Source organism: Stegodyphus dumicola, chromosome 2 (genome assembly GCF_044657685.1).
Source record: "Stegodyphus dumicola isolate Sdum_Otavi_A_Nest chromosome 2, ASM4465768v1".
Classification (NCBI taxonomy): domain Eukaryota; kingdom Metazoa; phylum Arthropoda; class Arachnida; order Araneae; family Eresidae; genus Stegodyphus; species Stegodyphus dumicola.
In genome coordinates, this window is record NC_140769.1 from 241,453,630 (window position 1) to 241,479,844 (window position 26,215).

At 33.1% G+C, this 26,215-nt stretch overlaps 1 protein-coding gene across 2 annotated transcripts in view; it reads left to right on the top strand.

Annotated features, from left to right (window-relative positions):
- Window positions 1–26,215, top strand: part of rept (RuvB-like helicase 2 rept) — an 86,599-nt gene that overhangs the window by 24,820 nt on the left and 35,564 nt on the right. For both annotated transcript variants that reach the window (XM_085811944.1, XM_085811945.1), the window contains exons 4-6: window positions 18,733–18,862; window positions 19,081–19,147; window positions 23,165–23,271. In XM_085811944.1, the coding sequence (XP_085668070.1) occupies window positions 18,733–18,862; window positions 19,081–19,147; window positions 23,165–23,271 (304 nt within the window). The remainder of the gene's footprint in view (window positions 1–18,732; window positions 18,863–19,080; window positions 19,148–23,164; window positions 23,272–26,215) is intronic.

Genomic DNA, 26,215 nt, shown 5'->3' on the forward strand with positions numbered 1-26,215 from the left:
CAATTAATGCCTTTTCCCCTTTCGTTCCAAATCTTATAGAAACTTCAATTTAATCTTACTACATTCAGCCATTCTACCATCTAAACAACAAAACTAGCAATGTACTTCCTAACCAGCACACACCACGAGCCCTTACAAAACATCCCATAATTCAAAATTTACCGCAATCATGCAACCGATTACGTCATAATAAGGTTTGCATAACATTCAACCACTCAGGTTACCATAAATTAAACAACTTTACAATAAACGAAACAACAACTTGGCGATAAATGAAACAACAACTTCACGATAATACAAGTGGTACCCTTCAGTCTACTCTAACCACAGATTCTTCATTATTTTATTTCTTCAAATATAATACAGGGCGATAGTATTTGTTGGCAACGATTTAAAAAGCGATACACAGTTTATTAGATTCCGATTACAAAACATCCCATAATTCAAAATTTACCGCAATCATGCAACCGGTTACGTCATAATAAGGTTTGCATAACATTCAACCACTCAGATTACCATAAATTAAACAACTTGGCAATAAACGAAACAACAACTTGGCGATAAATGAAACAACAACTTCACGATAATACAAGTGGTACCCTTCAGTCTACTCTAACCACACATTCTTCATTATTTTATTTCTTCAAATATAATATAGGGCGATAGTATTTGTTGGCAACGATATAAAAAGTGATACACAGTTTATCAGATTCCGATGCAAAATCGAAAAGGACAAAGCCCCTTTGGACAGTCATCTAGGCTAATCATTTAATATAACTATATTTAATATAATCTGCCTTTAAGCTACAGTCGAGATAAATCATAATACGACTCCCACCTTTAATGTGTTAAATACAGACAGTGAGCATTCATTTCTTTTTTTTTAATACTAAATGGTGTTAAAATGCAACATCAACATAAAAGGGGTTAGCCTGCAATCTTAAAAATAAATAAATAAATAAAAATAAAATAAAGGACTGTTCATTCCGAAACGGATTGTAAAATGGTTTGTTTTCTTGACGTCTGTACATACGTATGTATCTCGCATAACTCAAAAGTATAAAATATAACATTGAAATTTTGTATATGGGCTGCTATAACATGCAGTTCTGCACCTCTCTAATTTACTGCAACCGGCAGTACTAAAAGTTTTATATACCCGGCCTTTATTGGTTTAAAAGTCCTTACCTTTATTTTCGCAATCGTTATCTGTAGACATCCATTTACAGAAGGATTAAAATTATTGGTAAAGACATAAAGTAAGAAATTTAGAACTAATTTTTCACAAAGACCAAAAATTGAAATTCATAATTAACACATTTCAAATAATCCTATAAATGCAAAAAATAATTTAAAAAATGATAAAAACCAAAGCTTTTCAAACAAGCAATACCCCAATTCAAAAAAATTAAAGAAAAACAAACATAATATAATAAACGAATATAATTCATAATATAAAAGGAATTCAATCGCTTCGTCAAGAGAAACATTGAAATCTCTCTTCCACAAAATCCTTGCTCTTCTGTATCCAGAATTAGGCAGAGAGAACCATTTCAATGTATTTTAATTATAATAGTTTACCTGAAAATTCTGGCCTCTCCCCAAAGCATAGGGAAAAAAAAAAAAAAAAAAAAAAAAAAACCAGTAAAAACAAACAAAAAAAGTAAATTCTAATTACAATCTTGTACTTAAAAATAAAGAGAATTTTAGTTAAAGAATGAAAGCATAAGTGAAATAGTAAAATACTTTAGTGAAAAATTCAAATCAACATTTTCACTAAATTTTTATCATGAAATTATTTTTATCATATCATTAAATTTTCACTAAAGTTTTATTATTTCACTTACATTTTAAATTCTTTGGATTATATGCTGTTTGTTTAAATGTAAAATTTTGATTTGAATTTTTCATTGAAGTATTTTATTATTTTACTTACATTTTCATTTTTTAAATAGAATTCTCTTAAGTACAAGATTCTAACTAGAATTTACTTTGTTTTTTCCCTTGTTTTGGGGAGAGGCCAGAATTTTCGGGTGAACTATTATAATTAAAATCTATTGAAATAGTTCATTAGCTAATTCTGGATACAGAAAAGCAAAGAGATTTTCAATTGCTTTCAGTGTTCCTCCTCCTGACAAAGTGCGTTGAAGTTCATTGAATTCCTATTCTATTATGTTCGCTTTGTTTTTTTTAATTGGGGTATTGCGCATTTGAAAAAGTTTTGGTTTTTAACATTTTTTAAATTATTTTTTGCATTTATAGGATTATTTGAAATGTGTTAATTATGAATTTCAATTTTTGGTCTTTGTGAAAAATTAGTTCTAAATTTCTTACTTTATGGCTTTACCAATAATTTTAAACCTTCTGTAAATGGATGTCTACAGATAACGATTGCGAAAATAAAGGTAAGGACTTTTAAACCAATAAAGGCCGGGTATATAAAACTTTTAGTACTGCCGGTTGCAGTAAAATAGAGAGGTGCAGAACTGCATGTTGTAGCAGCCCATATACAAAATTTCAATGTTGTATGGCTAATCACTTTTGAGTTATGCGAGATACATACGTATGTATAGACGTCATGAAAACAAACCATTTTACAATCCGTTTTGGAATGAACAGTCCTTTATTATATTTTTATTTATTATTATTATTATTATTATTATTTTTAAGATTGCAGGGCTAACCCCTTTCATGTTGATGTTGCATTTTAACACCATTTAGTATTAAAAAAAAATAAATGAATGCTCACTGTCTGTATTTAACACATTAAAAGTGGGAGTCGTAGTACTATGATTTATCTCGACTGTAGCTTAAAGGCAGGCGTCATAGAATTACAATTTATCTCGACTGTAGCTTAAAGGCGGGAGTCGTAGTAGTATGATTTATCTCAACTGTAACTTAAAGGCGGGAGTTGTACGGTTTGCAACCACATTATGCAATCCATGCACCACTTTACATTTGTATTTTGGTATGTTTTGTGGTTTGAAGCTGTTTGGTTGTTCAAATTCTACTTACAGTCTCTCTCTAATTGTGCATTCCCTATATATCGTTTTCTTCAACTTTCGATATTGTACAAATTCTGATCTAAATCTTTATAGATACAAGTCTTTATAAGTTATAGATCTTCAATATCATCTTCAAGATTATAGATCTTCAACACCATCTTCAAGATTGGACAGAGATTCGAGATTATAGATCTTCAACATCAGTTGGATGCAATTCTATAAAGACAATTTTCTGTAGCTGCAAAAGCTGACATTAAATACAAAAGATGTAAAAACACTGCTATGATCGACTACGTATGTTTTGTTTCAGAAACAAATTAAATCAATGAGACGATCTGTCCACGGAGAATTGGTGTGTACAAGGCTCTTTGCTGACTTTTCTCTGCGAAGGTATCTGGCTGACTTCATAGCCGAAAGATATTGAACTGTAAAATTTCGAAAGCAATAAATGGTGCTCATATGAACTTTATATAAAGGCAAAAGAGCAGTTTTATTAAAGCAGTTTTTATTTATTTAGTCAAAAGGATGATTATCTGCGTGAAGCGATATGCATATTTGGTTGGACTATTTTTATGTGACAAAAACATTTAAAACTGCACGGTAAGACACCATTACATCTCCAAAATGTAATGGTAACAACTACGGTACATAGCTTGCAAATTCGCTAAGATGCGGTCATGAAATATTTCTTTCCATTTAGTATAATTCCTATTTAGTATATAACATGCATAATAATAGTAGCTTGACATATAAAAAATATTTGTTAGAATTATCGCGCTGTCTTATAACTGACAAAAAAACCTGAAGATCTGAAAGAGCCACAACCTGGTACATTGAACTCAGCACCATGGACTCCACGATATAAAATTGATCCGCCTGGACGTCTTTCGCTAGACATCAAAAAGCACAAATTAATTCGGATAGAAAATAAAGGCAAAAAGCCATATTCCCAACGAAACTGCTTAGTTTGTGCGGCACATATAAAAAGAAAGTTGACTTGCTTCAAATGCGAGTTTTGCAATGCACCCCTTCACCAAAGTTATCAACATTACCACACTCATAAAAAATACTAGATTCATCTCATAAATATGTACTTTAAAGCATTTTTTGTAATTAGTGTTTAATTCTTTTTTAATATTTCTTGTAGTTTTAAGAGTTTAAATAAACTTTTTTAAGTCTAAATTTTTTTATGATTACACAAAATATCGCCCGCTCTAGGATGAAAAACGAGGCAGGTCGGTCGCCGCATTACCTAGCATACTTTCGTCAAGATCCCATGCCTTTAATGTGTTAATATGTAATTTTTATGGATTGATGAATCATGGAGCTTTTACACAAGGGATAAATATTATAAGCTGAACTTCACTGTTAAGTAACCACCAGACCTTGCTGTATTATAGAAACTGGTATAAGAATTTATGTTTAGTGTTCTAAGCCTTCTAATGTTCTATCTTCTATTGAGATGATTATTTTGTCGTTATAAAGCTTTGTGGTTTAAAACAGGGAAGTTAAGTCCATTCACGCCTATTGTACAGGGTTTTAGCTGTAGCCAAAAGAAAAATTGCTGTTGCATAAATGACTGTTGATTCAGCAAAACTGTGCACCAATGTATTGTTTTGCTGTAATTGGTAATTCTTATACCAACTTGGCATAAAGGTGAAAAGTTTGAACTTTTAGGCAAAATCCTTAAACCAGTTTTTGTGACTTAGCAACAAAGCTCAGTTTAGACATCTGATGATTTGGTAACTGCCCTGCAAACAAAGCTTTACTGTTTATCTTTATGTCAGCCTAAGATAAGAACCAATCAATTACTGTGAAGAAAACACAAACTGACTTTTGATTGATGGTTTCGCTGAGTCATCTGACATTCAAGCATGTGTAGCTTTATCAGCCCTGAATTATGGCTTAAATCCTGCTTCAGAGATGTGAATGACGTTAATTTCTTTTAGGCCTTAGGACTATGGTAATAATGACAACAATAATTGCCATAGTCCTAAGACCTAGTGTGAATGCTTCCCTGCAGTTCAAGGTATGTCAAAAAATTTTAATCTCTATTGAATGAGATACATTCCGATGACCTGAGAGGTCATGTGGCTTATGTAAACAAACAAGGTAGATGTATCTCCCGCTTATTAAAATCACTTTTGTTCCAAACATATCTACAAGTAATATTGCAAATTATGATATTGATTTTAAAATGAAATAATAACTAATTAATCTAGTAATTAATTCTGAAATAATAATTAAAAATTAAACTACTTGTACATTTTTGAAATTCATTTTTTAATTATTTATTAAAATATTTTATAATTACATTTTTGGTGAAATTTAATGTCTTAAAAACAACTATCTTATCTGTGTTTCATTCCTAATGTTCAACAACAGTTTTTCAGTTGTATATGTAAAACTGCTGGTACCTTTCTTGGTCAGCACCTTTCAGTTCAAGAGTTCTTAGAATTTGATGTGCTTTTTAGATTCGGTTGATGTTGGCATATCATCACGTGTTCTTCATCATATATTCAATCACTGATGTCTCAAGCATCTATAGCTTGCCATTCTCTGAAGCTTCTTCTACATAAAAGCTACATTAAAAAAAAAAAAAAAAAAAAAAAAAAAAAAAAAAATTACCTGATTTTAAAAGTTTAACCCTTTGCATTGTCTATAATAAGCCTGGCCTCTAGTAGAGCTAACAACTTACTTATCTCCTTTGAAGTTTTTGCATTTTCACAAAATTCAATTCTGTTCATTATTTCATTATTTTCTGAATATCAGTTCTCTGATGACATTTAAAAGCTTTTACGATACCCTGGTCTAAAAGTTAAAAGTTATATTTGGCGGAAGCAGCATTGATGTTTCTCAGAAAGAGATCAGAGATTTGTGTGCCTGATATACAGTTATCTGATTAGTAAAGTTATTTTTGAATTTTGCTATTCCATTTCAGACGAAAACTGGTGAAAATATTACTTAATATCTGCAAGTTTCTGTTGCTATGGTAAGGTTAGAGGTAAATTATTGACTTCTTTCAATCATCTAGGTTTACTGCTTTTGTCAATAACCAGTATTATCTTCAAAGTTGTTGGATTCATGTTCCACATTAATAACATAGTAACTCATTCTTTCAATTTCTTAAGCCAACTGCGATTTCTTTTTTAATGTGTGTTCAGTTCACCACACAATATGGTCTAAAATAACATTGTATATATAGTGTATAATAAATAATATTGTGGGGTACAGTCTGCACACCATAATATTAAATAAAACCAATTACATTTTTAGACAATAGATAAAAACTGCCAAGCGGTTAATTACACCCTTGCATGGCGAGAGCTGGGGGAAAACGTGCTACATATTGAGAAGCTGGGATATTTAAAAGCTCAGCTCCTTTGTTTCAGTTTTAAATAGTGATTAGATTAAAGCTCACAGCATTGCAGAATACGGCAGACAAAATCAATGATGTACGCAGTGCAGTACCGATTTTTTTTTTAGGCAAATAAAATTTGGAATCAGGACCAATTAAATTAGTAATTTATTAGTAATTTTCTTTCATATTTTGTATCTTATATATATAATATATGTATGTGTTTGTGTGTATAAAATAAAAAAAATATATAAATCAAAATTATAACTTAAATTAGCAATAACCTCTTAAATCTTCATTTTAATTTGGCTATTTTACCTTTTTGTTCTAAAAATAGCAATTGCTTATTTACAAAGTCCGTAATTCGGAGTCGTCGGGGCTTCGGCGATTCCGGATTAGGGGGTTTTCCAGATTATAGATCATCAATTTAAATCCGGTAAGATGGCATGCAAAAATTATACAATTAAAAATATAAAACCCTAATTTATGAAATAAAGAGCAATTATTATCTAAAGGGTATCAAAATTTACAAAAAAAAGCTTAATATTTATTTGTTTCTTTATTAAACATTTCTTTCAATGTAAGTTCTTTAAGTTGCTTCTTTTTTTTGTGCTAATACTTTCTCTTTAATTCTATAAACAGACATAATTTCTTGTTCAGTTACAAAGTTTTACTGTTTAAGTCCAATGTGTCGAGAAGCCGACTAACTTGTCAATCGAAATTTGTTTCATCTCTGTCACTCTCTTCACTATCAGAAGCGTGCATGGGTAAATGCTTTATGCGCATGTGTAGTGGACGTGTGCATTAAACACGCATGTGTAAATGCGGTACACGAATGCGTAAGTTTGTGGCTTGAGGTCCTGATTATAGATCATTCCGGATAATGGACGTTCGGATTACAGACTTTGTACTGTATCCAATCAAATGCACTGAAACTGAAAATAACCTATTCTGACTTCAGATTTCATTCTGAACTCATCGTGTTTTGCCTCTTCACCTTGCCCTAGTTAGGTTATTGCTTGCTGCAGTCATCTTATTGCAACCACATCAAAAATGTCATATTCTGGAATGAGTACGATTAGTATTCCAATTATATGTGGGTGAATGTTTTAGCTAAAATAAAATAGATATTTAAAATCTGCTGTGACTGCAAGCTTCTATAATTTTGTGCTGTGGTAATTGATGTCTGCATCATCACACGTGTATATGTGTGTAATAAAAGCAAATTTCAGAGAAATATTGGTTATGAGACTGACGCTCTGCCTACTGCGTAGGAACACTGACACATAGAAACATAGATCCATATTGAAGAAGAATACTGAAATGCTGATCAACAATGAATAAATTTGGCAGTCGAGGCAATTGTAATTCTATTTCTATTTAAACTGACATTTGTGGCCGCAATTCATTTGGCACTCTAAATTGTACCAATTCAAGAACATTTGCATTTTGATATTGTTACGATAGGAAGCGAGCACAGTGAAATTGTGTCCAAGCAGCATAGAGAGAGAAACTAAAATGCGTAGTTATCCAATATGGAATGCTGTTAAGAGAACGGTTTTAAGTTCTTAAAGTTTAGGTTCACGGTTGGCTGTGTCGTCAGCATCATGCAAGCTTCATGGCATAGATTAATCTAGAAATGATGCAGTCCAGAAATGTTATTAATTTTAAAATGAAGGCAGGAGCTAAAAGGCTATTATTAATTTATTATTTAAAAGATAGGTATTTTATATTTTACATATTTTTACAGCAGTATTAATTATCCTATTACAGTGCATAGATCACCAAAACTGACTCAGTCTGAATTAAGATTTCACCCTGAATATAATGCATTTGCTGTCTACTTCATTTTTTTATCACCTATATATGTTTATATACAGTGGTGGCCAAAATTGTGGACGCTTTTGGAAAGTTTTATGTTTTTGAACTTTATATGCTTATAGAAAACGTTACATTTCACAAAATGCAAACTTGTATATATCATTTTAAAGAGAAGTTATTGCTGAATTCAATACAAAACACAAAATTCAATTATTTGCAATACAAAAAAGTTAAACGATAATAGTTATCAATATACATTAGATAGTGATGATTGCAGTGAGTCATCAGTACTTAGTAGGGTACCCTTTATTTTTAATTACAGCTTCACATCGACGTTTCATCGAGCTAACAAGAGTTTTAAGCTCTTCTTTTGTTATTACATGATGCCAGGAAACAATTATAGCCTCAATTAGTTTCCTTTTATTTGATGGGCGCCTCATTCGGGCAAGAGTTTTCAAATGGTGCCACAAATTTTTGATAATCTTGAGGTCAGGACTGTTTCCTGCCCATGACAACAATTTAATGCTCTTTGTACAAAACCACTCTTTCAATATTTTGGCCGTGTGGCAAGGAGCAGAATCCTGCTGAAAAATAAATGAAGTATTGTTGGGAAAGAGATCTCTGATGGAAGGTAGAAGTTTTGGTTCTAGAATAGCGTCAATGTATTTTCTGGCATTCAGTGTCCCATCGATGACATGAAGGCGATCAGTGCCGTCTGCTGCCATGCATGACCAAATCATAACACTAACTGGGTTCTTCACAGTTGCTTGAATGCAGTCAGGATGTAGCTCTTCTCCTATTCTACGTCTTACATGTTTTCGTCCATCACTACCGAATAACGATATCGTAGTTTCATCACTCCATATAACTTGTGACCACTGATAATGTGTCCAATTAATGTGTTCTCCTTTGCCCACTGTAGTCTTTTTTTTTTTTTTTTGCTGAAAATTAAGATAAGGCTTTTTTCGTGGAATTCTACCTCTCAGTCCAACATCTGTTAATCTTCTCGTGATTGTTCTTGAACTGACAGAAACACCAGCATCATTCAGATCACTTCTGATGGCCGCTGATGACATTTTTCTATCTTGGAGACATAGTCTTTTTATTCTTCTGTCATCAATAGATATGGTGCACCTTTTTCAGCCTTTTCCTTCTTTGCTGTTTATTGAATTTGTCTCCTGATATCGTAAACAAAACTTTCGGACTCCAGAGAGTAGTCACTGAACCACCCACCTGTCTTGCAATTTCAGCATAGGAAAGACCACTTTCTCGTAACACAATAATATTACATCTCTTTCTAGGTGTCCAATCTACTCTTTTATTTGATGTCATTGCATCTTGACTAAATATTAAATTTTTTTTACAAAAATTCCTACTTGTAATTGCAGTGTATAAGAAACAGGTCCTCCTTCTACAGAACAAAGCAAAATAACGAATTGTTTCAAGTGTAAACATGATGTCAGCTTCTACTGGCAGTTACTAACATTTGATTGGTTCTCAGAACAAAAACAGAGATTGGCCAGGAAAGCTAGACATTACAAACCACTTCATAACTGTGTTTTTTATTTATATTAAAGTACATATAACTTTTTTGTATTGCGAATAATTGAATTTTGTGTTTTGTAATAAATTCTCTTTAAAATGATATATACAAGTTTGCAATTTGCGAAACGTAACATTTTCTATAAGCATACAAAGTTCAAAAACATAAAAATTTTCAAAAGTTTCCACAATTTTAGCCACTACTGTACAGTGTTCACCAAAGGCCCTGCATAATCCTACATTTTTGCAACTATTGATTATAGGCATATATTTCCATTTAGAAAAAAATGATGCAAATAAACTCAAAATGCATGTCTCCTGTAGGAAAAAATTGACCAAGATATTTAATCATGTTTGAGATCATGTTTAAGAGTTGCACGCAGCTTGAAAAATGGAATGTTTGCAATTAATTGTAACTGAAATTGAAACACCAATATAAAAAATGACTTCTTGTGTTAATAAATCAAGTGAAAAAGCATTGCAATGCAAATTGTTACAAAAGCTATTGATCAATATAAATTTCTTCAAAAAGGAGATCTAACTTAAAGAATTTTATAGTATTTGTATTCTAGAAAACAATGGCAGACTTTAGTATTGGCTGATAACTAATTCATCACTTTACTTGCATAAATTAAAAATTTAATATATTTCTAGTGTAATGAAAAAAAAAAAAAGTATGATTTTTATGTATGAGATTATAATTCTAAAGCTGGGGCTCTGAACAAAAGAAGAATGTAGTCAGCCTTTTATATACTGATAAGCATTTAGTTTTTTAACATAAAAGAACTACTTTTATTACATTTTTGGTATTTCTCTAAATTTTCTATACTGTCTGTTGTTTAGTTTGTGAAGCACATTATCTAAAGTAATAAACCTTCATGAGAATATTCAAAAGATATTTTTAGTATTTGAAAACTTGTAAACTGCTTGTGCCAAATTTTTTTGGCATAACAAAATTACAAATTAAAGAATGTTACACACTAGTAAATCATAAAAGAGTATCATTGAAGGACATTTAAGGGGGATTTTAACCTTGAGTTATACTAATTTATTTTTTTACGAACACACAGAAGCAGTTAAAAATGGCAAATAATCTCACTTTTTGAAATTAAATGTTTGGGGTCTCTCCCCCTTTTTGTATGGGAGTCAAGCTTTTTGTATTTTTTTATATAATGAGATAAACTCCTGCAAAACATAATTATGACTGAAGGATAGTATATAAAGTTAAGATCCTATAACTTTTATAGAACTGATTTTTAAATTAAAGAATGACATAAATGAATATTCGTATCATTTAAAACATTTTTATAACTGGAAGTGCATGTCTATGGCCATGGTTACAAAAATAAAAACCTATGTAAAAACTTTTATGGCTTTGCTAAACGATGCATTATTTAAATGGTTAAAATCAAATGAAGATATAAGTGAAAAATTTTGATATGCTTTGTAAGTAAAATCAACTTTTCATTTTACCATCTTCTTAGATTTTTTATTAATATGGAAACTTAATAAAATCGTATTTTTTGGAGTGGAGTAAAAAAGTAACAAGGAATAAAATTTTATGAATAAACATATATGTAAGAATTTCTGTTTTGTTAATTTAATGAAAGTTATTTCTTCTTTTTTTGGGGGGGGGGAAGAGAAACTCAGCTTATAAAATAAATATGTTATTAAGGTGGTTAAAAACCAAACCAAAGATTCTGATATAATTTACGAGATCAACTTAATTTTATTAACTTTATTGTCCTTTTTTATTATTTATTATTATTGTGTGCGTGTTTTGTTTTGAAAAACTGGGTATTAAGAATGACTAAACATTTCATATCATTTTGAGCATTTCTTTAACAATCTATCAATATTCAATAGATATAACTAGATATTTGTAATTGTAATGTAGTAATTCCCCCCCTCATTTGTCAGGATCATACATGGAGTCTTCATGGAGAAGTGAAGAACATATAGTTTAATTATGTTTTGACACAACATAAAAAAGGCGCTACCTATAAGTAAATAGTATAAAATATTGAAAACAAAACAGTATGCATATGACCATGAAGAAAATTCAAGTTCACAGTTATTGTACTAGAGAGAAACAGATGGCAATGTTGACTGTATTGACTTTGCTGCATTGCAGGAAACTGAACTGGAAAGAAAAGCAAGATTTAAACTTTAAAAATTGACATGCAAAACAGCAGCTTCATTGACGGACAGTTGGAGTACATAAAACGGAGATTTGATGCTTTGATACATAGTGGACTTAGACTGTTACTGCTTCTCATCTCTACAGTTGCTTCTTCTGCTGCTAATGAGCATTTACTACATCCACTCCAGCATTTACAGCATGCACAAATAGCCAGATTTCTACTAGAATTTAAATACACATTCAATTTCTCTCCTTTTTACTATTGCACAGGTATCAAAGAAATGCAAATTTCCGACCCCGTAAAGAAACTAAATCTGGAAAACATTCATTAGTTAAAACACAAGACCTATTAAATCCATCCTTTATTAATGTTTATGCCTGTTAAGATTCATTAAAATATCAGTGGACATTTTTATTGTTGACACATACGTAACGTTAATTTGTTCCTTATCTTACAACTCTGATGTGATGAAAAAGAGGGTTGTTATGTTAGTTCTAGAATTATTAACTGTATTTTTCAATAATCTAGTTGATTATCATGTTACAACACAGTTGGTCATGTTTTCGTTTCTAAGAAACTGAGCTCTGTCTGTTGTGAATGCTAATGCATATCTTCTTTCGAAGTGTTGATTAATGCTATGCATTCTGCCTCTGTATTTGATATTGCTACTTTTTTTTTAAATCTTACAACTAGCTAAGATAAAACTATAGCCACTAAAAGATTTCCCATCAAAATCTTTTTCAACCCAGTCTGAGCTTACATAACATTTAAATTTGATTTCTGTGATAATTTATTTTCTTATTTAACTTAGATTTAAGATAGTGTACACTGCTTGAATCTAGTGAAAATGTTTTGGATAACTGTTAAACTCAGTCTGCTAACAGTTTGTGTTGATACAGCTAAAGAAATCAAAGCTCCAATTAAAGATTGATACCTGTTTTTTTCTACACTTTCATTTTCTTTGATGGTATTTAAAGATTTCCAAAGTTTAATGTTAGAGGTCTAACAATTTAACAGTATTTATATAAGCTTGCATTCCTGCATACCATTTTGGCTAAAAGTTCTTTTATGTGTTGAACCTGGATAATTGATTGATACATTTTCATTTTGTTCTTTGTTGATCCCCAAACATTGTTTTATTGTATTTAAATTTCTCATTTCAACATTTTTACTAAAAGTTTTCTTACTGTGTATCGTAAGATTCGTTTCTAGTTAGAATTATTAAATCATCGGCACATACAGGCTGTTTCATATTGAATGGGAGAAAAAGAATGATCTTAGTACAAATTCTGTAATTGATTATACAAGTTTTATAAAGCAACAGTGAAAAATCTTCTTGTTGCAAAATTGCTGGTAGAGGCCAAAATGGTGCCATCGTATAGGAGAAAGTGTACTGTGCTTTGGAATATGCTGAAACATCATCATTTATCGTCATTCAATGGCAGTTTCATATAAACTTTGGTAAAGAACCACCACATCATTAAAACATCAAACTGTGGGTGAAGCAATGTCAGAATATGGGCTGCTTGTGTAAGAACACAAGCCCAGAATAAGTAAACAGCCAACACTAAAGTGGCTGAAAAAAAATGGGAAATGCTTTTGCAAAGGTTTAAAAAATCAATGCATCATACAAGTTCTGAACTCAATGTGCTTCATGTAACAGTGGGACATATGTTACGGAAGCATCTACAATTCTGGCCATACACCTTTAAGATGGTGCAGGTGGTTCAAAACTTGACAAACTGTTGCGTAAAGCTCTTCGTGTGAATTTGCAAAATAAGCAGGAGGTGGCAGAAGGTTTCACGAACAGACTAGTGTTTATGGATGAAGCCACTTTCTATGTTTTTGGCAAAGTTAATCGCCATAATTTACAATTTTAGGACACGGAAAATGTACATGGGGTAAGGAACATGAGCATGATTCTCCAAAGGTAAACGTTTTCTGTGCTATTTCGAACAACTTATAAGGTATTTCCCCTACTTCCCTAGTGTGCCTTCATGATGTAACGGTAGCACGCTGGTCCGGTATTCCAGAGGTCCGTGGTTCGATTCCCGGCGAAGGCGGTTGCATATTTTTCATCTTTTCTGCTTCTAATGACTCTACAAGTGGCGCCTGAACTAAAAGAGTTGTGGATGATGATTCTCCACACCCAGGATTTGGCGACTAGGTCCCCTAAAACCCTAGTCCCCCTTTAAAAAGGGGGGTATATAAGGTATTTCTCCCACTTCCCTAGCATGCCTTCGTGGTGTAACGGTAGCACGCTGGGCCGGTATTCCAGAGGTCCGTGGTTCAATTCCCGGCGAAGGCAGTTGCATATTTTTCATCTTTTCTGCTTCTGATGACTCTAAAAACTGTGTTTCTGGTGCTTTTTTTCTTCATGGAAAAATTGACTAATGGGTGCATTTATCAATAAATGCTGTCATAGTTGTTGTTCTCATAGTTGGGGGAAGCAGTTCCCACCTTCATTCTGCAGGGAGATAGTGCTTCATTACATTGCATAAAAACATGTGCCAGTACCTGAATGATAGACTACCCCATCTCTGGATTAGCCATGCTGGGTCAAATGATATGCCATTGCGTATCCAGTGAACATCCTTTGTCAATAAATTTAGCCATGTATTAATTAACAGTGCCTTCCACTTTCACTTTATTCAGAACACCCATTTGTATCCAAAAGCTTTCAATTTTCTGGTAGGTCAGTTAATTCCCAGATATTGTTTCTTATTAAGGAATTATATTCATCTTGTATAAATGTTGTCCGATTTTCTTGCATCAGGTCTCAATAAAGCTTCTACAGTTTCTGAAGCTGCAAAAATTTCTTGAGTTTAACCAAAGAGTATCAAACTAGCACATGTTTACTGACAGATTTTCTGTGTCTGTTCAGTTTACCTGTTTCTAGAAACGTAGGTCTTCCTGCTCCTGTTACAGAGCTTAGATCTAAAATTTTATTTTCTTCAACTTCTGCTCTCTCTTTATTGTATGTTTTGAAATTTTGTAGACTGGAGAATTTTTTTCCATCAGCTGTTGAGTCGTGTTTCAGTTTGTGGCAGCTTAAAAAACTGAATGACAGATTTGCATTATCTGAGAGGTTCCAGGTTTCTACATATAACAGGTTTTACTTTCTCTTATATTGTTCCTCCCCTTTATCTAATAACTAAATATGGAGGAACCTAGTGAATAATTGCTTAACTTCAGTAACAGAAATGTAAAACTCAAGAAGGGTTAATTACCCTTTATTACTCAAAAGGTGTACAGATGGTCCCTTTCTCAGGACATACAACAAAGCCTCCAATCGGTCTTAAGCGCAAAATTATAAGAAATAAGAACTTAACTAACTAAAGAGATGACACAATTCTGAGTCCCTAAATATTGAATTAGCTAGTGAAGCTATCCAGGGCTAAAGACTAACTAACTAAAGAGATTTTGCCAAAGATGACACAATTCTGAGTCCCTAAATATTGAATTAGCTAGTGAAGCTATCCAAAGCCCATGATATGGCCGAGTGTAGTAACAGCTTAAGAGAGACGTGGCCAAAAGGCAAACGCGCACTAGTCAGGAACTCTGGTTCTCTCTCTTGAAGCCAGTGGAACTTCGACTTAGATGCTACTTCTTCTCATTTGCATTTAACTTGATTCTAAAAGCACATTCTGGTGAGGAATTTGTAAGCTGAAATTAGGAGAGATAGGAAAAGAGCTTGAAAATAACTGTTATAAACTTAGGATAAACCTTACACTCTGAATAGCCAGTAAGAATACACTGGTGTGCAAAAATTAAGGACGAGACGGTTTTTTCAATATAACTTTGTACAAAAGCTTTCCAAATCAACACATTTAATACCGTAAGATACCCAATACGTAAGGACATGAGTAATGTAAGCAACACTTACTAAAAGAGAAATCAGAGGGATAAAAAGAAGCTTTATTGAAAAAGTAGCATAAAGCGCAATGCAACTGAGGGCCGAAACATCCCTGTGATGGGTGTCCAGCAAGAAACATCCGGTCTTTAATAGGGGATATGATCTCCCCTGACTGCTAGGCAGGTTTCACAGCATCTGCCCATGCTGAGAATGAGGGTGTCAATGAGTTGTTGAGGCATTGCTGCCCATTCGTCTTGCAGTGCCATCTGCGCATGTGCTACCGTACATCACCTTAGTTAATCTCCTGATTGGTCTTTCTGTCCACTCTGCCTCTTTGTTCAGCTGGTATGCTAATTTTTCGACTTCGTCCTTAATTTTTGCACACCAATGTATATTCTTCACATTTGAGAAGAAACTTGTTTTACCTATTGGAATTTGTCAGTGCAAAGCTTTACTTCCTGTTATCCTAAAATGCTTTACCACGGGCTTTCTCATTTACCAGATTTCCTCCAGTCTTTGTTCTTGATCTGCTTTTAGTTTGACATTGCTTTCATATGTAATCAGCTGTAGATATCATTCCTACCCATAGTGCTTGGGGTAATTTCAGCTTGAATAACAAATACCTAGCCATTTTAACTTATGTAAAATTGCCACATTCTTCAACTCCATTTTGTTGAAGCCTATACTCTACTCATAATGCCTTTCCTTTCCAAAAAGTTAATCTTATTCCTGACTTGTGAATTCTTTGGAGAATTTTAAGTTAATTGCCTGTTTCTTTTTCAGCCTGTAATTTGCACTTTTTAAATGCTTGAATTGCTTCTGACTTATTCTGTAAGGTACATAGTGTAATTTTCCTCTATTTGTCATCTATGAATAATTTGAAATATTTTCTTCTATCTCAGCGTATGATTTTCATTGAACCGTAAATAGTGGTATGTGCAAGTTCAAGAATGTCACAATTTACTGCATTTGCTTCATTTGGGAAAAGCAACTTAGCCTGTTCACATTTAATATATGATTTGAGAATATATATATATATATTATTATAAAATTTTAAAACAGTTTGGAATGCAGTGCTTTTAAATCGGTTAGATTTAAGTGACAATATATTTTGGGCAACTACTGCAGTAAACTGTTTTGAGTATTTGCCTTACAGTGTGCAACATTTGAAACAAGTTTACAACATGTGGCTCATTTTGTTTAATTACTTGCAAGACAATGTGTTTATTGTGATTTTTAAGCCATGCATAGTTATTTTTAAAATAAACACTCCATTTACTTTGCATTGCTAAGTTAACTGAAGTTGTGTTTCTTGCTTAGTGTTTTTGCTTTTATTTTTCCTACTTTCCAATATTTTATATCCTTTTCTATTACAGTTATAACGTTTAATAGCTTTAGGTTTGATTTTCTTAAGATTATTTTTGCGTTCAGTAACTATTTCTGACTTTGGTATTTTTTTGTTCTTGAAGTTAGCATCTTTTTATTTTTCAAGTAGAATTTAAAACCTATTTTTGCAAATTTATGTACAATTTTGAAGAATTCAGCATTGTTTCAAATAATCCTGCATTGTTTTGTTGGTTTGCATCTTTTTAAATATTATTTCTTTCATAAGACTCGCTTTAATAATGAAATTTCTAATTTTGTATATGCAGTACATCACAACACTCCGACCAGTAATCGCTAAAGCTTTGTGATTCTCGTGAACTTACTTTTCTAGCTTATATCTGTTATCTTTCTCTAGTTTTATATAAACTGCATAATTATAAATTCCCGAAGTTCTGACTGACTGAAATTATTTTTACTTGAAAACACCGTGTTTCAAAATTGGCTTTATCCAACTTGCCAGTTTCTGTATTGTGGTTCATGATTTGCTTCTATTCCTTACCTTTTTTTTTTTCTTTGCGAAAGAGTACATTGATGCTTCATTGACTTCACAAATACGGATCAGATCTCTGTAGGTCCTAGGGGCATAACTATCTTTTTCAGGATACATGTATGGAATCCATGTGAGTGTGAAGAATGTAATGTTTAATTATCATAACGTTAGACACAACAGAATCGGAGGTTCTACAGTGTGAGATGGAGGAGAACACACATCACTCATCAGGCCATAGAAAAAGTTCATGTTCACAGTTCTTGTACTACAGAAAAACAGGTGGCAGCATTGACCATATTGATACTGCTGTATCATGAGATTCCAATCCATAAAGAACAGTCAGGTAGATCAACATACTAGCAGCTTTCATCAGGAGACACTTGCAATCCATAAAAATTAGATTTGACAGGTTGGTACATAGTGGATACTGATCACTGTTGCATCTCTGCACTTCAGTCAGCTTCTACTGCTGCTAGTAAAGCATTTGCTATATCCAAAAATAGCTGGATTTCAACTAAAGTACCATATTTACTCACATATTTCTCCACTTTGCCTAATTTTCTTTTTTTATTTTTTTAAGCATATGATTTAGAAACTTCTGATTCATGGTAAAATGTATATACAAACAGAAAAGTATTTTGTGTAAATAAAAAGAATGTTATTGAAATTAAAAAATCCTTTGAAATGCATAAGATAACATTATTAAGGTGTCTTTGTGTGTCCTTTTTAATATGTTCTGTTTAAAGTCGTCTTTTCATAATAGTTTACGTCTTTTATTTTTCTTCTCCTAAAATTAGTAGGAAGAGAGGAGATATGCAAATAAATATGGTATACACATTAACTACCTCTCTTTTCAATGCTGTGCAGATGTGAAAGGATAAATATGGTATACACATTAACTACCTCTCTTTTTAATGCTGTGCAGATGTGAAAGGATAAATATGGTATACACATTAACTACCTCTCTTTTCAATGCTGTGCAGATGTGAAAGGAATGCAAATTTCTATTAATAACAAATAATGTAATAAGTAGTTTCACTTCATTTTAATTGTAACTTTACAAATAGAGAAAAGGAATAAAAAAACATGTAATTTTTTTATACCTTATTACTGTTATTTTATTCAAATAGGAATGGCTCAAGCTCTTGGTTCTGATACTCCATTTACAGTAGTATCAGGAAGTGAGATATTTTCTTTAGAAATGTCTAAAACAGAAGCTCTTACTCAAGCATTTAGGAAATCCATTGGCGTAAGAATTCAGTAAGTCTTTAAAAGAATTAATATAGCAAATGTTGTTCTGAAATTAGTCTTTTTTTTTTTTTTTTTTTTCAAATAGTTTTATAATTCAGAAATAGTTAAAAAATTTGTGAAAGATTTCTGTATAAGCTGTATAATATTAATCAAATCCACTGCTTGCATTTTACACATTTTACTAATTATTTGTTTTTTAATTCATTAATATAAAAATTGTGCTTTAGAGAAGAAACAGAAATAATAGAAGGAGAGGTAGTGGAAATACAAATTGATCGTCCTGTCTCTGGAACCGTAAGTTATACGTATGTTTTTTAAAATTGTTATGTACTGACATATTGTTTGCAGTTTAATTAAATTCAGAATAATTGTCATAAAAATTGGCTTGAAATTTTTGTAAAATGTAAGGATGGTCACAAATAAAGAGGAAGTATATGCCTGCTTTTAAGAACATGCTTACTGTATTTCTCTAGAATTAGATTCAATTTCAGAGATTATATATAGCTTTGCAGAATCAGTTTTACCTTTTTGACTTAAATTTATCTATTGCATTATTGAGTAACATCCAGTTATGGGAGTACATGCACAGACACTTTATTATACAGGATGGTCTGATCTTAAATCACTATATTGTGATTTATCATAAAGCAAGCATCTTAGTTTTTGTACTGAAATAATTAGAAAGTGACTAAATTTTGACTGTAGGGGTGAAGCAAATACATAAGTAGATCCAAAAATTTCTAGTTTTTAAAGAAATACGAGGCACGTCTAGAAAGTAAGTTCCGTTTCAATTTATCTCCGCTGCAGCTCTGCGATCGCAGTTCCGCACATGCGCAGTAGACGCTCTGTATCAAGGAGAAGAAACGCGCGCAATTTGAAGATCGCTGTCAGTCACGTACGCTTTGTTGTGCTTGTTTACAATGTCGGTGTTGATTGAAAATCCCGCCGCTTGTGAAATCAGATCTGGGATTCGTTTTCTGAATGCGAGGAAAGTGAAACCTAGTGAAATTTATCGGCAAATTTCCGATGTTTACGGACCAAAAGCGATGAGTGGTTCAATGGTGAGAAGATGGGTCCGAAAGTTCAATCACGGACATAGTGATGTGCACGATGAAGAACGAAGTGGGCGTCCATCTTTGGTTACAGAAGAACTGGTTCACGCGATTGATGACAAGATCCATGAAAACCGAAGGTTTACAATTAGTGCTCTCGCTATGGAATTTCCCCAAATTTCACAATCACTAATGCATGAAATTGTTACCGAAAAACTGAAATTTCGTGAACTTTGCTCGCGTTGGGTACCAAAGATTCTTACTGAGCAACACAAAACAAAACGGATGGGTAGTGCACTTCAGTTTTTGACCCGTTATGCTGAAAGCAGCGAAGAATTTCTGAAACAGATAGTCACAGGAGATGAAACTTTGGTTTCTTACGACACCCCTGAAAGTAAGCGGCAATCAATGGAATGGAGGGCCACTTCATCCCCAGCAAAGGTTAAGCCGAAGCAAATCTTGACACCTTGAAAAATGATGTGCACAGTGTTTTGGGACTGGAAAGGCATCTTACTCATTGATTTCTTACCGCATGGTCAAACAATCAGAGCAGATGCTTATTGTGAGACACTTCGGAAATTGCGCCGCGCAATACAGAATAAGCACCGAGGATTGCTGTCAAAAGGCGTTGTTTTTCTTCACGACAACGCACGACCACACACTGCAAATGTGACAAAAAACCTCCTACAGGGATTTGACTGGGACGTGTTTGACCATCCTCCGTACAGCCCTGACCTCGCTCCTAGCGACTTTCATCTGTTCTTACATCTTAAGTCTTTCCTTGGCGGTCAACACTTGAACAATGACGACGAGCTGAAAGAAACTGTTTCCAACTGGTTGAAGACACAGGCGGCAAATTTCTATGAAGAAGGTATACAAAAACTTGTGCCACGCTTTGACAAATGCCTGCAATATTTCGGCAGTTTAAGAGTTGTTGAATTTTGTGCAATAAATAACTTTTCTGTAGCTGTACACAATTTACTTTTATTACGAAACGGAACTTTACTTTCTGGACGTACATTGTAAAAAAAAAAAAAAAAAAAATTGTAATAGTTTATTTTTCAATGTAATCTTGTACTTACACTTTTCTCACCATTTAATGAGCAACTCTAGGCTCCTAAAAAGTAATCTGGAGGGGTTTTTATTCTTTTGATTTATTCATCACACACAATGCTATTTGTCAAAGTGGGAGATACCCTGTTGAGGACTTTTAAGCGAAACTGGCTGGTATCCACGTTACACTTAACCCTCTCAAAGCGTACTTTTTTTTTTTTTTTATCAAAATAGGTTCAAAAATTGTGTATTTTTTAATTACATATTTCAAATCTACATATAATTTAGCGTTAAAATATACAAAATTTTTTTGTAAAAGAGTTTTTTTCAATATAGAATTAGATCATAGGAAAAGGTTGTCAGAATACTGAAATTGAAGAATAATGATATAAAAGAAAAATTTTAAAAATTAATATTGGTTAAATTATGATTAATTTTATAAAATACAAAGGTAAAACATATATACTAATGAAAACATTTGCATAATGTAATATTTTGCATATCGATTTTGCATCACTGTTGAACGTTTTCAATAGAAACTGAATTTTCAAATTCATCACTATCTGCAGAGGAATTCGAGAAATTCTCATCAGTTTTGCGATAACTATCTTCAATATACTTAAAATCAGAGTCACTATCAGTGTCGGAAATATCATCTTGAAAATAGGTTATATCACTTGCAAATGCTTCCTGCCAGACATCTTTGAGCTCTGAAAAGCGCGCACAAAATGTTACATTATGTATTCCTGTATATTTGGCAGAAATGTGGACAATTAACTCCATCTGTTACCCCACATCTAAATAAACAATTAAACATCACAGAAAAGCCGAAAGGAAACCTTGAACGAGGAAAGAGCGGGTTGCATAGTTAAATAGAAGGCAAAAATTCATCCCTAAATCTGGATTGTAAAGGGGGGAGGTCAGGCTCCTTAAATTTGCATTTTCATACTGTTTCCTTGGCAGTAATAGCTGAATGCACAGGAACAATATCATGGAGAAGATGAACTGTACTCAGTTCATCTTCTCATACATACCCTTTCTCTTTAATTTCAGTGTGCAGTTTATAAAAAAACACCAAATGACACACTGCTGTTTGTGAAAAAGGATTTGCAGGGAAAGTTTGATTGCCAACACACTGCAGTGTACCTTGCTGTGTATGGGCCTACACAGCCATAGGTCAAAGTATGTCTTTGCACTGACGGCACATCATCACCAGCAAGTATGCAATGGGCCAAGAAGCATCTGAATTGGACATTAAAAGAATGGAAGAAATTTGAATGGTTCAACGAATCACGTTTTCTGGTCCATCTCATCAATGGGTGTGTGCTAATACTCCAATTTCCAAACAAAACCCTGGCTCCTGGCTGCACAGTTGGACAGAGAAAAGCCAGTGTAAGGGGTATTATAGTGTGGGCAATATTTTTATGGAGTATGTTAAGGATCCATAATCTCCATGGAACAATGCCTGATGTCTGTGCGCTATGTGAACATCATTGCAAACCAGGTTCACCCATTCATTACAACAGTATTTCTGGCGGGGGATGGTGTTTACTAACAGGATAATGCACCATGTCATAAGGGTTGAAGTGTCAGGGAGTGGTTCGAGGATCATTCCAGTGACTTTCAAGTCGTGTCTTGGCCTCCAAATTCACCTGACATTGATCCAATAGAGCATTTGTGGTCCCACCTGGGAAACCAAATTTGTGCTGCCACCCTACCCGTCGCAGTGTGCGGGAATTGCAGGACCAGTTGGTGAGTCCTTGGTACCAGATATCTCAGACTACGTATCAGCACCTCGTGGAGTCAATGCCACACCGGGAGCTGCCTGTTTTCAAGGTCTAAATGTGGTCCTACATGTTATTAACAAAGTAGTCATAATGTAATGGCTCTTTGGTGTATAAATAATAATAAAAACATGGCATATATGCAGTTCTCGTTATTCCATTTCTGAGAAGCTCTTCCGTGAAGGATCAGGCTCTCCTTATGAAGCATTTTTACAAGAATATTGACTTTTGACAAGAATAATGCAAGTATTTTTAGCGATATGTCAGTACACACATAACATTTTCAAAAATTTATTCAGCTATAGGTAAATATTAAACCTAAGATGAAACACTGTTGCCGCATAGATTATATGTATTTTTTGTATTATAATGGTTTAGCATTACTTACTAATACATATTCCTACCTTCCATTTTGCTACTAGGGTTCTAAAGTTGGAAAACTAACACTGAAAAGTACTGATATGGAGACTACATACGATTTAGGTCAAAAAATGATTGAAAGTTTAACAAAAGAAAAAGTTCAAGCTGGGTAATTCTTTTTAAATTTTATATAATGAAAGTACTGTATTGGCTTAAATGCAAGATATTTTATTTAGGATGATTCTTTATATATTAAGATGTGTTGACTTCATAATAAGATGACCTCTTGTATTTGAAGTTTCCACATTTAAGTGCTCAGTAAGATAGCTAATTAAATTTTCTAAATATTATGCTATCATATAAATCTGATTAAAATAGTTTTCTTTTGAAGGAAAAAGTTGAGGAGGAATTTTTTTTTTCATATTTATATGTTAGAATGCATATAAGGAAAGGAATGTAATCTTATATTTGAGCCAATATGTTAATTAACATTTTCTCAGTGAAAAACTGTTTTATCTATAAGGTCATTTTTCAAAATTATTATTATTTTATGTTATTAAAGGTTAGTAAACAGTAACTGAAATATTTCCATGCTGATTCTAAAATTAGATTTCAAAAAGGATTGCGGTTTCTTTGCTTTCTAATAACCTCCCTCCCTTTAATCAGTTGGAAGGCATTGCTCTGATATTATACTGTGCTTTGAATTGTATTTAGTCATTTCATAAAGGCAAAATTTTGTTTGGATATGTCAAAAAGAGTATAGCACTTAAACTGCTATAAATCATTATTTTAGTAATATTATGGATTTTAATCTAAACTGAAAGAAAATACTGTGAATCTCATGAAAATTCTCCAAGCCTTTTTCATGTCCAAGGGGGGGGTTGGGGAGGAATTTGGTGCCCTAAGGCATCCTATACATGCTCAATCGGGTTCAAGTCGGGTGAGTACAATGGCCAATCCATTCGAGTGATATCTTCTATTTGTAAGTATTTTGACACCATGTATGCTCAATGAGGCCAAGCATTGTCATCCATTAGCAAAACATCTTTGCAAAGAGCATCTCTAAACAGTCTAATTTAGGGTTTCTATACCTTGTCCACATATATCTGAGGGATTACAGAATCTTCTTGAAGAATATGCAGCTTGGTGTAGTCATTTGTCATAATTCCTCTCCAAACCATTAAACCATGGTCACGGAAATGGAATGTGTCATGGACACGGAAAGGCAAGTTGTGTGTTCCTTCTTCTCTCCGGATCAAAACACGCCTAGAATCACTGTTCAGGTTGTAGCTTGACTCGTCAGTAAACAGTACACGGGCCGAGCCATTTTGGCTTTATTTAACACTATGACAACAGTTTAAATGGGCCCGTCTAAAAGCTTTAGTTTGTGGAACGCAAACAACTGCTTTTTCTCGCATATAGTCCGTCCTCGATAAGCCTTCATGCAACAGTAAATTTGCTAATTTGAGTTTCTGTGGCAGTTTAAAAAGTCCAAAAACAAATCTTTTATAGTTGCTGCACGGTTTCTTCAAGCTGACAATGACAGAAAACGGTCTTCTGATGGTCTTGTTGCTCTTGGTCACCTTTGACCAGGCTGTCTATCAATTGGTTCAGTGCTGTGCTTCAAAAGCAGCTCCAGACTTTTGATATGACACTTTTGAAGGAATAGTCAGATCTTGAACAACTTTCATCTATGTTTGACCTACCTCTATTCTACCAGTGATCTGTTACTTTTGTCCTTCGCTTAACTGATGCCTTTGATCGATAACTACTGAATTCTGATCATTCTCAGAAACCACATTCACTTTAAGCAATACAGTAGAAGTCCGGAAATCTGCAACGCTTGGGACCAGAGGTTGTGCGGATTTCAGAACAGAGAAGATAATATTCAGACTAAAAGTGCAAAATAAATAAGGTGTATTAGATACATTTAATTAAATTATTATATACATTAATACAATAATTAATTATATGCATTAAATTATTATTACATATATAAACTGATTATATTATATTGTTCATTTACATTAGGCTCCTCTATTTTTAAATCAGCATGAATCTGCTTCGCCCTTTCTCTCAGGAGTAATCTTGAAATAGGTACCCCATCACTCCGCCGTTGCCGGAACCACTCGTACAAGACAGCATCAAGGTTTGCCGATTTCGCCTCATGTAAAGATTTCCGGTTTCGGATTCTGGTGTTAGAATCACTGTTGCTGTAAAATTTCAACAGCTTTTCTTTATTGTTCCGTATATCATACACAGTCAGTGCCATACGATTTTGCTATAAACCAAGCAGTTGCACCTGCCTTCATCTTTAGCAGAATTTGCACTTTTTGCATTACCGTCAATGCAGCGTGTTTATGTTTTTTAAAGTTGCAAGCAGTGAAATCACGAGTGCGTTTCTTATCTGTCATTGTATTTAAAAAGCACTGAAATTTATTCTTAATTTATCCACAAAATATCCAGATAAGGAAAAAAAAAACAACATCACTAAACAATCTCGTGAAGTAACAAAGCTCAAAAAGTACAACAACGTGAAGCGTGAACTTGAAAGAAGAGTTGAGTTAATCGTCTGATTTTTTACCTCGATGCAGATTGGAGGGAAAAAAACTCTTATCATGATGTCAATAATTTGGTATTTTCGTTATGACTCATTATTATTTGGTAATTATGACATCATTATCCAGTAAGTATTTTTTCTTCAATATTTCGTACTCCATGTTGCGGTTTTCGGAACCTATAAACTAAATGTTTATATTTTGAGAGGCAACACGGATTTCAGGTCGGCGGATTTTCAGTATTTGACTGTACTACAGACTGGAATTCCAACATGCATCACATTGTAAATCAACAAATTGACATATTTCTGGTGCTAATCTTTGCGCGTAGAGCAATTTTGTGTTCATTTGTATTTAATTAACATAAATAATTACAACATTAACTTTTTGAGCACACTTTTTCTCGTTATCCTTTAACAGGGTATGTATGGTGCTTAATCCTTAAAAGTACTTAATTTTGGCCAAAATCTGCACAAGGTCCATAATTTTATTCATCTGCATTTCTGTCTGTTTTTACAATTACCATTTTTAAAAATATTTTTGATGATTCACTGA